The sequence below is a fragment of the Aedes aegypti genome, chromosome 1, assembly GCF_002204515.2.
Source record: "Aedes aegypti strain LVP_AGWG chromosome 1, AaegL5.0 Primary Assembly, whole genome shotgun sequence".
NCBI lineage: Eukaryota > Metazoa > Arthropoda > Insecta > Diptera > Culicidae > Aedes > Aedes aegypti.
Window position 1 is genome coordinate 233,182,175 of NC_035107.1, and position 14,460 is coordinate 233,196,634.

General features: G+C 35.2%; 2 protein-coding genes across 11 annotated transcripts in view; both read left to right on the top strand.

The window, feature by feature from the left end:
• The window catches only part of LOC5571521 (protein doublesex), a 552,051-nt gene that overhangs the window by 57,603 nt on the left and 479,988 nt on the right, over positions 1-14,460 (top strand). The gene's annotated exons all lie outside the window — the stretch shown is intronic.
• LOC110674029 lies at positions 1,844-4,245 on the top strand. Its single transcript, XM_021837277.1, has 2 exons — positions 1,844-3,422; positions 3,478-4,245. The coding sequence occupies exon 1, from the start codon at positions 2,350-2,352 to the stop codon at positions 3,304-3,306; it is 957 nt and encodes a 318-aa protein (XP_021692969.1). The 5' UTR covers positions 1,844-2,349; the 3' UTR covers positions 3,307-3,422; positions 3,478-4,245.

Below are 14,460 nucleotides of genomic sequence, written 5' to 3' on the forward strand. Positions count from 1 at the left end.
CTTTGTCTCTTGTTTGTTAGAAAGAAGTATTCTTACAATTCGTATTTAGTAATCTGAATGTTTTACCATTACGGCCATTTTATGGTTCCGGAACTAACCCGGAACATCCGTAAAATTGGAAATATTGAAAAGAAAAAAAAATGTTCTGATAGTTCCTTTGTCTCTTGTTTGTTAGAAAGAAGTACTCTTCCAATTCGTATTTAGTAATCTGAATGTTTGACCATTACGGCCATTTTATGGTTCCGGAACTAACCCGGAACATCCGTAAAATTGCAAATACTGTAAAAAAAATGTTCTGATAGTTCCTTTGTCTCTTGTTTGTTAGAAAGAAGTACTCTTCCAATTCGTATTTAGTAATCTGAATGTTTGACCATTACGGCCATTTTATGGTTCCGGAACTAACCCGGAACATCCGTAAAATTGCAAATACTGTAAAAAAAATGTTCTGATAGTTCCTTTGTCTCTTGTTTGTTAGAAAGAAGTACTCTTCCAATTCGTATTTAGTAATCTGAATGTTTGACCATTACGGCCATTTTATGGTTCCGGAACTAACCCGGAACATCCGTAAAATTGCAAATATTGAAAAAAAAAAATGTTCTGATAGTTTCTTTGTCTCTTGTTTGTTAGAAAGAAGTATTCTTACATTTCGTATTTAGTAATCTGAATGTTTGACCATTATGGTCATTTTATGGTTTCGGAACTAACCTGAAACATCTGTAAAATTTTCCATATTGAAAAAAAAACTGATAATTCATATGTTCTTTGTTTAAAATTAAGTATTGTTACATATTGAAACCTGGAACATCTGTAAAATTTTCCATATTGAAAAAAAAAAATCTGCATGTTTGATCACTTCGATCATCTTATAATTCCGTTATTAACCCAGAACATCCGTAAAACTAGCAATATTGAAAAAAGCTGATCAACTTTGGTAAGCTAGATTTCAGTTATTTATGGACCTTTTTGAATGAAATTTTCACAGAACATCAAACATATCGTTATTCCAACATGCAATTTTGAATAAGTTTTACAATCATGAGTTTGAAAGTAATAGCAACTTTCATAAAGACGAAAATTAAAAACTGTTACATAATAACTACATAAAGCAAACTTGTCCATCTTGTCAAAATCTACAACTTTGCTGCAGGTACCGTAATCCGGGGTAACATTGATCAGCGGGGTAACATTGATCGGGATGACTCATCTTGTTAAACGTTCAAATAAAGATTTATTGATGAAACATTTTCGAACCATGAATGGTGCCTCTCTTGCCAAAATTGCGTTTAGTTCATGCGCAAATTTGTCAACTTTTTGAAACAATGATTTTTATCATTTTCACTGACACTACCGAAAATTCATGTCTCACATGAGTTCTGCAGACGATGTGATCAAGGAAAATGCGGGTGTTACTAAAAATGGCATCGCCGAAAACGATTCCGTTGTCAAATCTTTCATAAGTTTATTCAATTAGGCAACATTAACTAATTACTATTACGAATGTAGAATTTCCTGAGGAAATTGCCTACTTTTAGGCGTATTCCGCGGTTCAAGGTGTTTTTAATTTTGAAATAACTCAAAAAGTAAATGACTTGTAAGAGTTTGGTCTTCATATTCGGCTTCAGGGGCCCTGATTTTAGTAAGTAACGACATTTTCAATATTAGCGAACGTTGTTTACTTGGGTGATCAATGTTACCCCATATCAGCTGAATTAAAAAATCACTCAAAACATTTATTTAAACATGTTTAAATCTTTCGAAAAACAAAATAAAGTACATAGTTAGGAGCGGTGGGTGCCAGTACTTGTTTTAAAAATATGAAACTTGTAACATTTGTATTGTGAAATGAAAAATTTAAGAAAAACTAAAAAAAATGATCAATGTTACCCCGGATTACGGTACCATAAAACTAGTCCTTAAATTTATTTGGTTATGTCAACTAAGTCCTCAAATCTTTTCTCAACTTATCGAACCAAGATTGACATGTAATTGTATGCAAGTTGAAATTGTATTGCTCCAAGAAATCATTCATTTCAAATGAAGAAAAAATCATAACATTAGAAATTTAAAAAGCCTTCTAATTGACGCACAATTTAAAACCGGAAAAAATAATTACAATACCAGGAAAAAGTCTGGAAACTAAAAATAGGGTTCCAATGGTCTACAGGGTAGCCATATTCATTTCATTTCCCCATGAAACATAAAGTAAAATACAAATTTATCGGCAAATACATCTCTTTTACAGCTATTTTTAAATTCTGAGTCAGTTCACATAATTTTAACTTTTTCAAAGGTATTCGGCAATTCATCAAACAAGAATTTGATTTGAAGCCCCTCGTGCCATGGAATGCAATGATAGAACACCGCAAATCAATAATACCGTCATTTTCAAGTCCAAACTGGGAAAAAGGATGCCTGTCGTGTAGTATACCCATTCGTAACCTAATAAAAAATTATGTGAGAAGAATAATGGAACTTCCAACTATAAGATCAAGGCTAAATTACATTGCAAATTCCTTAAAACCCCCAGTCGTAATTGACTGCTTAATGAGGATTGCTGGGGGTCTGGATTCAGCAACTGGAATTTCTCAGTACAACCAGGGCAGTATTCTCGGTAGCGACGATTCCCCCCTATCAGAAAATTTTATGTGTTTACAATTAATAACTAGTTCTGGGGAAGAAATTTACAACAATCCTAACCCGCAATCAGATTTCTACTGCCGTACAAGATCACTAAGCTGGACTAAAGAGACCGATGCGATCACATTGGAAATGTTCACCAAATTTTATGAAGAGGTAAATGGAATAAAAACTAACCCCGTGATTATCACTGTGGATAATATTCGTCTTCAAATAACTGCAGAAGCGGTATATTCTGTGATAGACGACAAAGCTGCTAATGCTATCGTCGGCAATAAAAATACCCACGCCTGTCCAGTGTGTATTTCAGGACCAGATGTAGTTATAGGTCCATCATATTTTTACTCCCGTTTGAACTCCACGGAATGGTTGATTCGTAACGCTGCCAAAAAGAGGATTCCCAATAATCCAGCATTGAAACATCCGGAAGTGCAGTCAGAGCATAGAAGAATTTCAAACAAACTTGAAGATCGTTTCAAAGCGCATGTTGACCGACCAAAGCCAGGTGGTTGTGGAAGCTCGAATAACGGAAATCTTGCTCGCCTTCTACTCTCCGATCCTACAGCGTTTTCTGATATTTTGGGAATAAATAGAAAATTAGGGGGAAAATTTAAGAATAATAAGCAGTTTGGCACTCTCATCGCAAAGGCTCAAACCCGAGAAATTTAAAATTTTATACGAGGAGTTAGAAAAAAAAAAACATACTGACAGAATTCCCTTTTATAAAAAAGTTGCCACCTTGCTTGCATAAGTACAAACACTTATCGGAGTACATCACCAAATTGGTAAGTGTACTGTTAGCTTAAAGTGTATAAAATATTGTCTGGTTTTTTATTCTAGCCTTACACTATGAATTTTGTTGATGAGCAGGCAGGTGAACGCATGCACAAACGGCATAAATTTTCGAGGCCTAACATAGCCCGAAAAACAACTCCGGAAGATAACATGTACGATATTATAGTTGCAGCTTTGGCGTGGTCTGACATCAAAATATCGTACACTACGTTTAAAAAACGACGAAATTGCAACGCTAATGAAGACCATGATATTGATTTGGCGCAATATTATGAAGGTCATCAAACGGAGATCGAAAACAAGGTATCAGCATAAACGGATGAGGAAAGCTCTGAAGAATTGTCTAGCGAAGAGAGTTCAATGTCTGATAACGAAAGACGAGCGTCATTTTTGTTTTATTTTTTTTGTCAATGTTTGTTAAAAATTGTTGATTTTTCTTCGTTAGTATTTGATTTTTAAAGTTTTTTTTGTATTTTTGTTTATTAACGTTTATTGTTTAATTGTTCATACTTGATTAATGTTATAGGCATAAGAAATGTGGCTAGAATTCTTAAAAATAACAATAAGAAATAAAAGATAAATATTTTGTTTCCATTCTCACATTTCATATATTTTTTTTCTATGTAGCATTTACATAATATGTTATTCTTTGAGTACCAATCGGAATTTTTGGAACAACCAGTTTACGAATTGGTAATTCAGTTTTTTTTTATCATAAATATGTCTCAAGAGGGGCATCATATAAGAGATTGAAGGAATACCATTGAAAGTTTTAAATAACTACCTTTTACAGGACGGACAAGAAGAACAACATATGATTTACTATAGAATTGAAGATGCTTGTTTTACGAAATGAAATCTTTAACTTTGTTTAACTTTGACGTTTAAGAGAAAACTAATTATATCTTATAACAAAGACCTCAACTATCCACAACATCGTCGAATACTAGTTGGACGATGTACAGAAAACCATTTACGATTTCATTACTAAATACGAATTGGAAGAGAACTTCTTTCTAACAAACACTAACTATCAGAACATATTTTTTTATTATTTACAATTTTACGGATGTTCCGGGTTAGTTCCGGAACCATAAAATGGCCGTAATGGTCAAACATTCAGATTACTAAATACGAATTGTAAGAGTACTTCTTTCTAACAAACAAGAGACAAAGGAACTATCAGAACATATTTTTTTTTAATATTTGCAATTTTACGGATGTTCCGCGTTAGTTCCGGAACCATAAAATGGCCGTAATGGTCAAACATTCAGATTACTAAATGCGAATTGTAAGAATACTTCTTTATAATCAACAAGAGACAAAGGAACTATCAGAACATATTTTTAAATATTTACAATTTTACGGATGTTCCGGGTTCGTTCCGGAGCCGTAAAATGGCCATAACGATCAAACATACAGATTACTAAATCCGACTTGTAAGAATACTTCTCTCTTATCAACAAGACATAAAGGAACTATCAGAACGTTTGTTTTCTTTTCAATAATTCCAATTTTACGGATGTTCCGGGTTAGTTCCGGAACCATAAAATGGCCGTAATGGTCAAACATTCAGATTACTAAATACGAATTGGAAGAGTACTTCTTTCTAATCAACAAGAGACAAAGGAACCATCAGAACTTTTTATTTTTTCAATATTGCCAATTTTACGGATGTTCCGGGTTAGTTCCGGAACCATGAAATGGCCATAATGGTCAATAATTCATATCACTAAATCCGCCATGCAAAAATATTGTCGTGTGCTGTTCCGCAGCAAAACGAAATCATGACAGTTTATATCAGTTCCAATAATTCTACTTGCCGTAAGGAACTCAGGATGGTTCCAGGGCTCTAGGTGGCCAGGGCGAAGTCTCCGGTCAATGGGACCGCCACCAATCGATTCAGCAGCCTTTTTCCGATCTAGAATGGTCAAAATCATTTCCTGAAACCATTACCCAGCTGAGATATTGCATTTAGTCGCGTTTTGTAGCCCGATTTTCTCACTGTGCAATGGCTTATAGGGTAAGATCAAACTTTGCACAAAGAAGCATTTTAGTACGACGCATATTGTTGCCAAATATGAACTCTGTAGCTTTCAAAAAACCCCACTGCCGAAGTAAATCAAAAGTGCAAAGAATAGGATCCGGCTCCCTATTTTTCTCTTTTCACCATTAATAAAAACTTCTTTTGAATGGATCGACATCTATATTGACGTTTATTTTGAATCTTTTACCAAAATTTTCTCGAGACAAAAATATAAATTAGCTTTAAGTATAAGTCGTATTTTTCCTCTTTCTCTATGGATCGTATCACCGACCAAAGGTGACTCCCAGATCTTTTCCTGTTTCACTAATAAACACCCTTCCCGTGATGATTGTGGAGATGCAGAGGTATTCTCGGTCTCTAGAAGCAACAATCATTACACCCTAACATTCCTTCCCCATCCCAACTGACTCAATAATATTAGATCTGCTCAAATTGCACTCCGAGAGTAAGCGAAAAGTCCCATCCCTTATTCATTTGGATCGCAGTGCAATTATTACCAGTTCCGATCAATCACGGAGTAGCAACCATTGACATGTTCAGTCAGTCTATGCTATGCTATGCATGTTGGTGTCCCAGAACGACATCGATAACGAGAATCACAGATTTTTTTATACAAACCAAATATTTTTGTGTTTTAGGTTTTTCTTTAGGGGATATTAGATACTACTCGTAATATGATTTTTGAACTAATGATCTTTTACACAGATCTAAAAAATATTTTTAATCAATGTTGCTGAATAACGATCGGAAACGCGAGGCACGATGAATTTTCGTCGGCATCAAAACAGAATCTGCGAATAAACACAAACTACCGTTCGGGCGCTTTATTCGTTCGTGTTTCATTTTCGGATCGCTGTTTCTCCCGACGCTATCATCGGGTGATTTTCCATCGCTTGGTAATGTGAACGGTATGATCCACGCTGCCTGCTCTTCGCGAAGAGCAGGAAAATAGTCATTTCGATCATCTTCATGCAGGCTCGCAACAATCACGCTAAACTTGCTCCGCTCAAAAATGAATGCCGAGCGCACAAAATTGGCCACTTTTCGTGCAACACAGATTCTGTGCAAAGGGGCTGTACACAGTTTTGTGCAAACGGTGGTAAACAAAACTGAATAGGCCAGGAGAAGTGGATGAACTTGTCATTCATTTTCCTGTCAAAATTCATACAAAATCTACTTTTTCTCTGCTATAAATTCACTCTAGGTGAACCACTTCCCCTGGCCTATGAGTGAAATGCGCACAGAGGAGGAACGCTTGGAATGCGAAATTCGCTTCCATTTTTGTTTTGCTTCTGAAAACATAAAAAAACATTCTAACTTTAAAGTTTTTTAGACATTTTTTTCATTTGAATAGCCGAAGCGGAAGCAAATGGGGAAAAAACTTTCGAATTTGCGACCATCCCGGCTTTTGCTGCCGCGCGGGAGATCATTGTCAGTTCCGTTTCCATCGATCCAGCCGAAGGCAACACGTCGGCAACTCACAGAATGAGTGCGACCTACACAGGATTTTAACTCAGTCAGCCAGTTCTGCATTGGTTGTCTCATTCTGTATAGTTTTAACACATGCGCTGCGTGGAGCTGGCTTAGCGTGGAGTGTTTGCTTGACTTTACGAGAAGAAGCAACCTTGCAATGAATCAGGAGAATGATAAATGAATCCTACGAGTGGAAAGGGTGGAAAGGCTTCGCGGACCACTTATCGGTGTGTTCATTTCGCTTCTTCGGGGTTGCATGCGTTCGCTTTTTGCGATGCCTTTCGTGACGCAAAAATGAAAAATGAATTTTGGCGAATGTTGGATCGCGAAGATGCGTCGATCATTGTTCACGAAGAAGATCCATCGCAACACTGTTTTTAATCAATATATTTGTACGTATTTAGCTCAAGCACTTTGCATCATAGATGTTTCACATAAATTTTCATAAACATTAATTTGGTTCTGCTAGAGAATAGTTGGTTAAATTCGAAAACTTTATATAGTTTTCTACTAATATAATGCAGTTATGTATGTCTTATGAGGCATTGCAATAGGAGTTAAAATAACACATTTTATAGTTACTTGAGTAAATCATACTTTTCGATGGGCAAGATATAGTTTTGATTCATCCATTTTTAACGTTAACATAAGGATTTGTTTCTGACCATTTCAAATTGACAATAGGCCTTTTTTGATTCTATTCAAATTTCCTATACGTAGTTCGAAAAAGCGTATTTTTAGATTTTTATTGCATGTGTCCCCTGACAAAGAATTAGAGCGATTTATAAGAAATTTGTTTGAGGTGCTTAAATGTCACGTCATTTTAGAAAACATTAGATAAACAAATCGTTCAAAATTCAAAATATTTTCTTAGTGTGTGGAAATCAGATTTTCATCTACACTTGTCTTGAAATGGCAGTAAGTTGAAGTCGTGTCCAACCTCTTTCTCTCTCTCTTGGCACCAAAGACCAAATATTCTCATTCCAGGAAGAACTGTTTTAGTTCAACGATAAACTAATGTCTACATTTGAATTAAATTGCACTTTTACCGAAATTAAAACCACCTTCAGCTTTTAGCACTTTTAATGTTTGGTATACCCACTAGTTGCTATTATATTCAAATTTACTGACAAGTGCCTATAAGATACAAAAAAACCTAATCATATTGTTGGCTATTATCTATATAATGTTGTTTTTTTATTAATTGAATAGTATACTATAAATATGTATGGAAGAAATAGCCTCAATGTATGCAGAAATGACATGGTGCTATATATGGTATCGTCAATTTTATTTTAGGGAAAATTTAAGGATCCAATTATTTTTTTCCATCCAAAGGTGTTACAATATGAAATACATTAAAGTGTATGTAAAGAGATTACCTCATCTCTAGCTCTCTTTCGATTATAGCAGTGCAACCGAACATCGCGATAAATGTCGAATGCTTATAGCACTGAGTGCAATACCAAAGCTTTTGTGAAGTTTTTTACCATAGCCTTCGATATATAGTAATGTCTAATGTAATCAATGTTCTTGGCTAGCGTTTCACACAAAAAAAAACGCAACAGTAAAGGTTAATGTTGCTCAGTTATTGATTGAGAAGAAAGTAAACCAAGAGATTAGTAGATAGGTCCTTTTGTAAAATTACGCGTGAAATGATTTAAAATATTTATGAACTGTGGGAAAATCAAATTTGTTTCATCGTTTGTTTAACAGCCAGAGGCTCACTTCCATGTTCCAAGTAGAACTATTTTCACTAATTTGATGAACAGTCATCAAAAATGCACGAAAATGGAATGCTTTCGGATACATTTACTGATAGGTGCTATACCAATTTTTAGACTTCATAGAGGCATAAGGGGCCTAGGGCCCCTTCTTAGCTGAGTGGTTAGAGTCCGCGTCTTTTCGTAAAGGAAATTTCATTGACTTCCCTGGGCAACTTTGGCAAAGAAAGCTCTCAGTTAATAACCGTGGAAGTGCTCATAAGAACACTATGCTGAGAAGCAGACTCTGTCCCAGTGAGAACGTATATGCTATTAGGAAGAAGAAGCATAAGAAGATCATTATGTATGTATGTAGGTAGCCACCAATCCTTGCTTGAGTCTTGCTCTGCATGCGGCTCTACTCAACAGTAAGGTCAAATTTTATTACCAATCTGCATTCAACATATCGCTGTATGAAGGGCCAAAAGGGGGGTGGCGGACCCGTAAGTAGAAACACTTACGCGAAACCCGCGGGAAATAGAGAATCTCCTTCCAGCCATATGATCCAACAGATTGATTATTAGAATTTGCAATACTTGTCGAGCATTCCACGGAAAGGTTTGTTAGAAGAAGGACGCGTCAAATCTTTTACAACTGTTGGGGAGAAAAGTACTATACGCGAAGGACTAACACTTTTCCTCCTGACTCCGATTGGCACTCCACTTCATTGTCCAGTTGTAAATTCAATGATGCCCTGATGCTCCCTCCCTCCCCAAAACATGATAAATTCAATTATAGTGATATGTTATATAGTAGAACAGATTATAATATATAGAATAATATGAAAATAAAATGGTAGTAACAATAAAATATGACGCAGTGAAACAGCATCTGAATGCATGCGGTATTATATCGGCCGACATATAATTTTCTTTTGAATATTTGTCCTACTGATGATATTAGGCTGGTCGAGGGAAGAATGATAAAAATAAACAAATAATTTGAATAAAAATAAAAAATCAGCGATTTGTTAATAAAGTTTCCAGATACATCAAAAACAAAATTCCAGCTTCCATATGTTTAGGGAGGACAAACAAAATAATATTACATCCGACGCTTCATTTCATTCGCTGTAGCCTACTGTAGTAACCAAGGACAATTACATTAAAGTCATTTTTAAGTAGCAACCTGTAGTACAAGGATGTTACGGCACATTCCCCTAGACTCCAGCTGACACCCTACTACATCGTCCATCTGTGACTTCTCTGATGCCCTAATGCACTCCCTCAAAACCCAGCATATAATAAATGAAATAATTATAATAAAATATATAAATTGGAATTTATAGTTGTATATGATATGAATATAGATGTTTCAGAATTTCCATTCTTTAAATGTGATGAATTTAAACCTTATTAGGAAGCATAAGAAGATCATTATAGGCAGAAAATAATTGTGCCCATGATTGAATCCAAATTACTCCTGTGTGCGCTGCTGCTGCTGCGAAACCGGCTTCCTCTTCTACTGGTAGGTATAGAGTGGCAAAGGGAACGAAATAAAAGAAAGAGAGCAAAAGGTTGCGCGACATCTCGCCGGGAAAAAGTTGCTCCCTCTGCTGGTTTTCCAGCGGATGGCCAAGGGCGGCGCGGAGATTCAACCGAAAGGTTCGCACCGCGAGGGCACAAGAGGAGGACATCCAGTAAACAAGAATCTCACGTTGCGGGCAGATGAGGGAGCATCCACGAACGACTTGACAATTTTGAACGTTTTTGCAATGTTGTACCCAAGTTACTACTAGCCAACTTATTCACCTGTTTAGGTTCATAAGGCTAATATAAAGCATGTTCGCTGTTTAATAGCACTATATTAGCATGCAGGGTAAATCCAAGTGCTATTTTGTTACTTGGCTGTGTAGTATGTTGTGAATCATTTATGGCCAACCCTTTTCCCTGCTTCAGAAAGTGATGGCATAAAAAGGGGAAGACTTGAATGGGAAACGGCAATGAGGAAGTGAATTTCTCGTTCTGCCAGGTTGAGATCGATGGGCTTTTAATTAGGATGAGCAGAAGGGATTTTTTAGCGCTGTTTGAGGTCAAATTTTGGGTGGACTGGTTTTTGTAAACTTGAAAGATCGGTTTCGGAATATCTGTGTGGATGAGTAATCGTTTGCGGAGAATGAACCGTATTTGGAAGGTAGCTAACGAACTTGACCCACACATGAAATAAGGTCTTTTTAGTTTGAATGTAACCTCATATGATTCTTAGTCCGTACTAGGAGTACTAGATCTGACTCTGTTTCCATCGATTTTATTGAAAATTTTACAGCGCTTGAAACTTGAATAATTACATAAATTTATACGTATTTTTTTTCTTTTATGAGTTCAAAATTTATAACCAGTTTATCAAAGTAAATGTTACAACAACATTTTAGAATCAATATAACTCAAAATATTGAAGGTCTAGCTTATTAGTATGATACCACGAATAAGTATTTTTTTTTTAGCACACTAAGTTTAGTAAATACGGAAATTGGATTGGATTGTTGAATTGGCAGATGAATATTGTTGTGGGGAAAATAGACCAATTTGAACCATCACTGCTCACAGTCACAGCAAACACTGAGCAGGTGGTGTACTTGTCAAAACACTGGATAGCATCGAAACATGCCCTATATGCAAATTAAGAGCCGGTTTAGTGCTTATTAAATGCATGTTTGCATCAGGCCTAGAAGCATTAATGATGCAGTAATAGGGTTTCTATGCGATTCAAGTGGTATTGTTAGATGTGTCAGCTATTATAATGCCTCTATGCATCTATGATACTGATTTAGGGCCTATTACTGGTGCTTGTGGTTACTTGGGTAGATGAGTCATGACGAGCATTCATGATAGCGCCATAACATTCACAGTCTGTGGTGGGTCTGTTTCATTGATAAGAGCTCCATCAGTAAACTTGCCATGTCCTTCTTTCAGTTTCCAAGTAAGATCCATTCACGTTCAATGGAGTTGTCGATATTCCTTTGCGAAAGTTTTGTGATAACATTTTGTAGCTGGGTGGCCTTTCTGTAGCTCGTTGTGCTTAATCTTCGTTGATCATGTGTAGTGTTTCTGTAGTTCCCCTTAAATAAATAATTCAATTTCCATTGGAGATTCAGCTCCACTGAGCATTATTTTCTTAAATCCGAAAGATTCTGTTTCAATCTGAAGTTTATATTATGTCTACAGTCTTGCGCTTTGAACACTTGGTTGCAGAATTGATTTTATTTCACAACTGAGTAGTGCGATAATAAATAAATTTTCAGCAGTAAGTTTCTCACAGATTCATACATATAAGATATTAGATTAATTTCATAACAAAGACATATGTGATGGAGCACGCAGATTATGCAAATCGAATGTACCTCGGATTTTGTCCCGCTAGACATCAGTATTTGGTCTATAATTTCATAATCGGAAGGCTACAAAATATTCTATCGGTGAAATGTGTAGGAAAACGTGATTTTTATTGATTTCCATAGTCTGTCTATGAAAAAATAGCTAAAAAGTGGAAAAAAAAATCTAAATTTTGCCGATGGAATATCGGAATATTTTAATTCCGATTATGTAAACATAACCCAATTTCTGAACTCTAGCGGAAAAAAATCCGAGGTATATTCGATTTGTATAATCTGCTGGTTTAGACATAGCGTGTGGAGATAAATAATATTTGCGAACAAGCTTTTTGAAACAAAGTTGATATACATATTTATCTATAGCTTTTATCTGACACAAAAATCTCTGAGAAATTCCAGAAAAAAAATCTTTATTTTTAAACATACCTATCTTTTTTTTAATTTTTCTTTGTAATTCTTTTTGTACCTGATTTTTAGCAATAATAAAAATTTGAGTTTTCACGGTACTTTTGGAACTACTAGGTTTTTATTTTTTCTCGAACATTTGTAATTTATTTTCCGTGTAACTAACGGAAAGACAGGTTTGAAATTATTTGAATACCAACCATCTTCTGTGATAGGTTGAATGTAGAAGAATATAAAAGGTATGATTTATTGTATTACACAATAAGTAAACCCAAGGCATACTTAGCAATGTAGCTCTGCCAGGAAGTGTCATACTTATATTCTTTACCTTTGCGTCCGTTTGGTTAAGCAGCGTTTGTTTATTACGTAACGTTAAAATTTGCAATTGGAAATTTGATTTGGATGGTTATTCTTTCTTTTGCTCAGAAACAACGAGCTACACACATTGTTACCAATGGCTTTTAGGGCGAGATCATAAGTTATGCGAGAAATGTCTACCTAAAGGCTCCGGTTGACCAATAAGTTGAAGCTCCATAGTAATGCTGTGTACGAATAGCGTGCTGTGTTTAGAAAAAAAAAACAATACTGTTTCCAATAATAAAATATAAAACGAATTTGGATTCTGCTTCCATTTATCACGTGAATTTATAATATGTAAACATCTTATTAATCCAAAAATATTCAATTTATCTTCAAATTCCCCACTGTGCGACGCGTGTACTTTGCGAACCCCACCATACCGTAAACTCACTTCGATTGCCACTCGTTCGTCTTCGGCCGGTCGTCGATTCAACACGTACCTATACGCTCACAAAAGGGTATCGAAATGCGATGCACTATTTAATAACAACCCGATCCAACGAAAACAAAACAATGCACATTGGGGAATTCCGAGCCCAAAGGTGGAAAAAATTGATAACTTCCACAATAGAAAGATAAAAAATAAGTTTTATAGCTCATTCGAAAGGAAATTTTCTCAAGAATCGATTGGTGATGGTTTCATGAATGTGGAGCCACTCTGGGATTAGCTATGGTGCCCGTTTTGCCCCGATTCCTTGAAAATTTTGGATTTTCATGTTGTTTTGAGTAAAACTGTTTTATTGTGGAGATTATTTCCCATGAAATCCATCATTTCTAGTCCATTCAACAATGTTTCACAGAGAACGTTATAAAAAGATGGAAATTTAGGGGATTATGGGGCCAAATGTACAATGCAATATTTTGAAAGAGAAATTTTTGTTTTAAATTTTTTCAACGTGTTTTATATTAAAATAAATTTTTAAATAGTCTAATAATCATGAATATAGCTTGCAGAAATAAGTTGTATTAAATTTTTTAGAATATGTATGATAATTATTTATGCTCTATGCAAAATATTGTGAATAATTTACCTTCTTATATCACAGATTCCAAACATTTCCAAACGATGTGCGATAGTTTGGGTAAACCATATTGATCTAAATGATCGATTGCCGTTAGCCTCATTGATAGGAGATAGTGGGAGCATGTAGTTTTTTGGCTATTTTTGCCCCAATTCCCCTAAAAACGATTTCTTTCATAATTAATTGAACATATATCTCCGAATTAAATTTATTATGTACTAAATTGTTTATTCAGTTGATACAGTATTGAAATCCTATAACATAGGAGATTATGGGGATCTTTTACACACAAATAAAAAAAAAAAACAAATAAGAACACTCAAAAATGGATCCATTGAGTAACCATCTGCAGTTTTTTTTTCTGATTGAAACAAATCACTCAGAATTAAATTAGTTACACAATCATACCTGAAGAAATTTCATGACAATAAAATTGCATTTTGAAGAAATTTCATGAGAATAAAATTGCGTGGAAGTGCCCAAGTAGCTCTGCCTGCACCCTACTACTGAAAAAGTGATCATAAACAAACAAAGTCTTCCATATATTTCAATATGGCATTTTGATTGAAGATGTAGTAGTTAATAATGCTTAATTCAAAATAAATTGACGCTTATACTGAGCTGTTC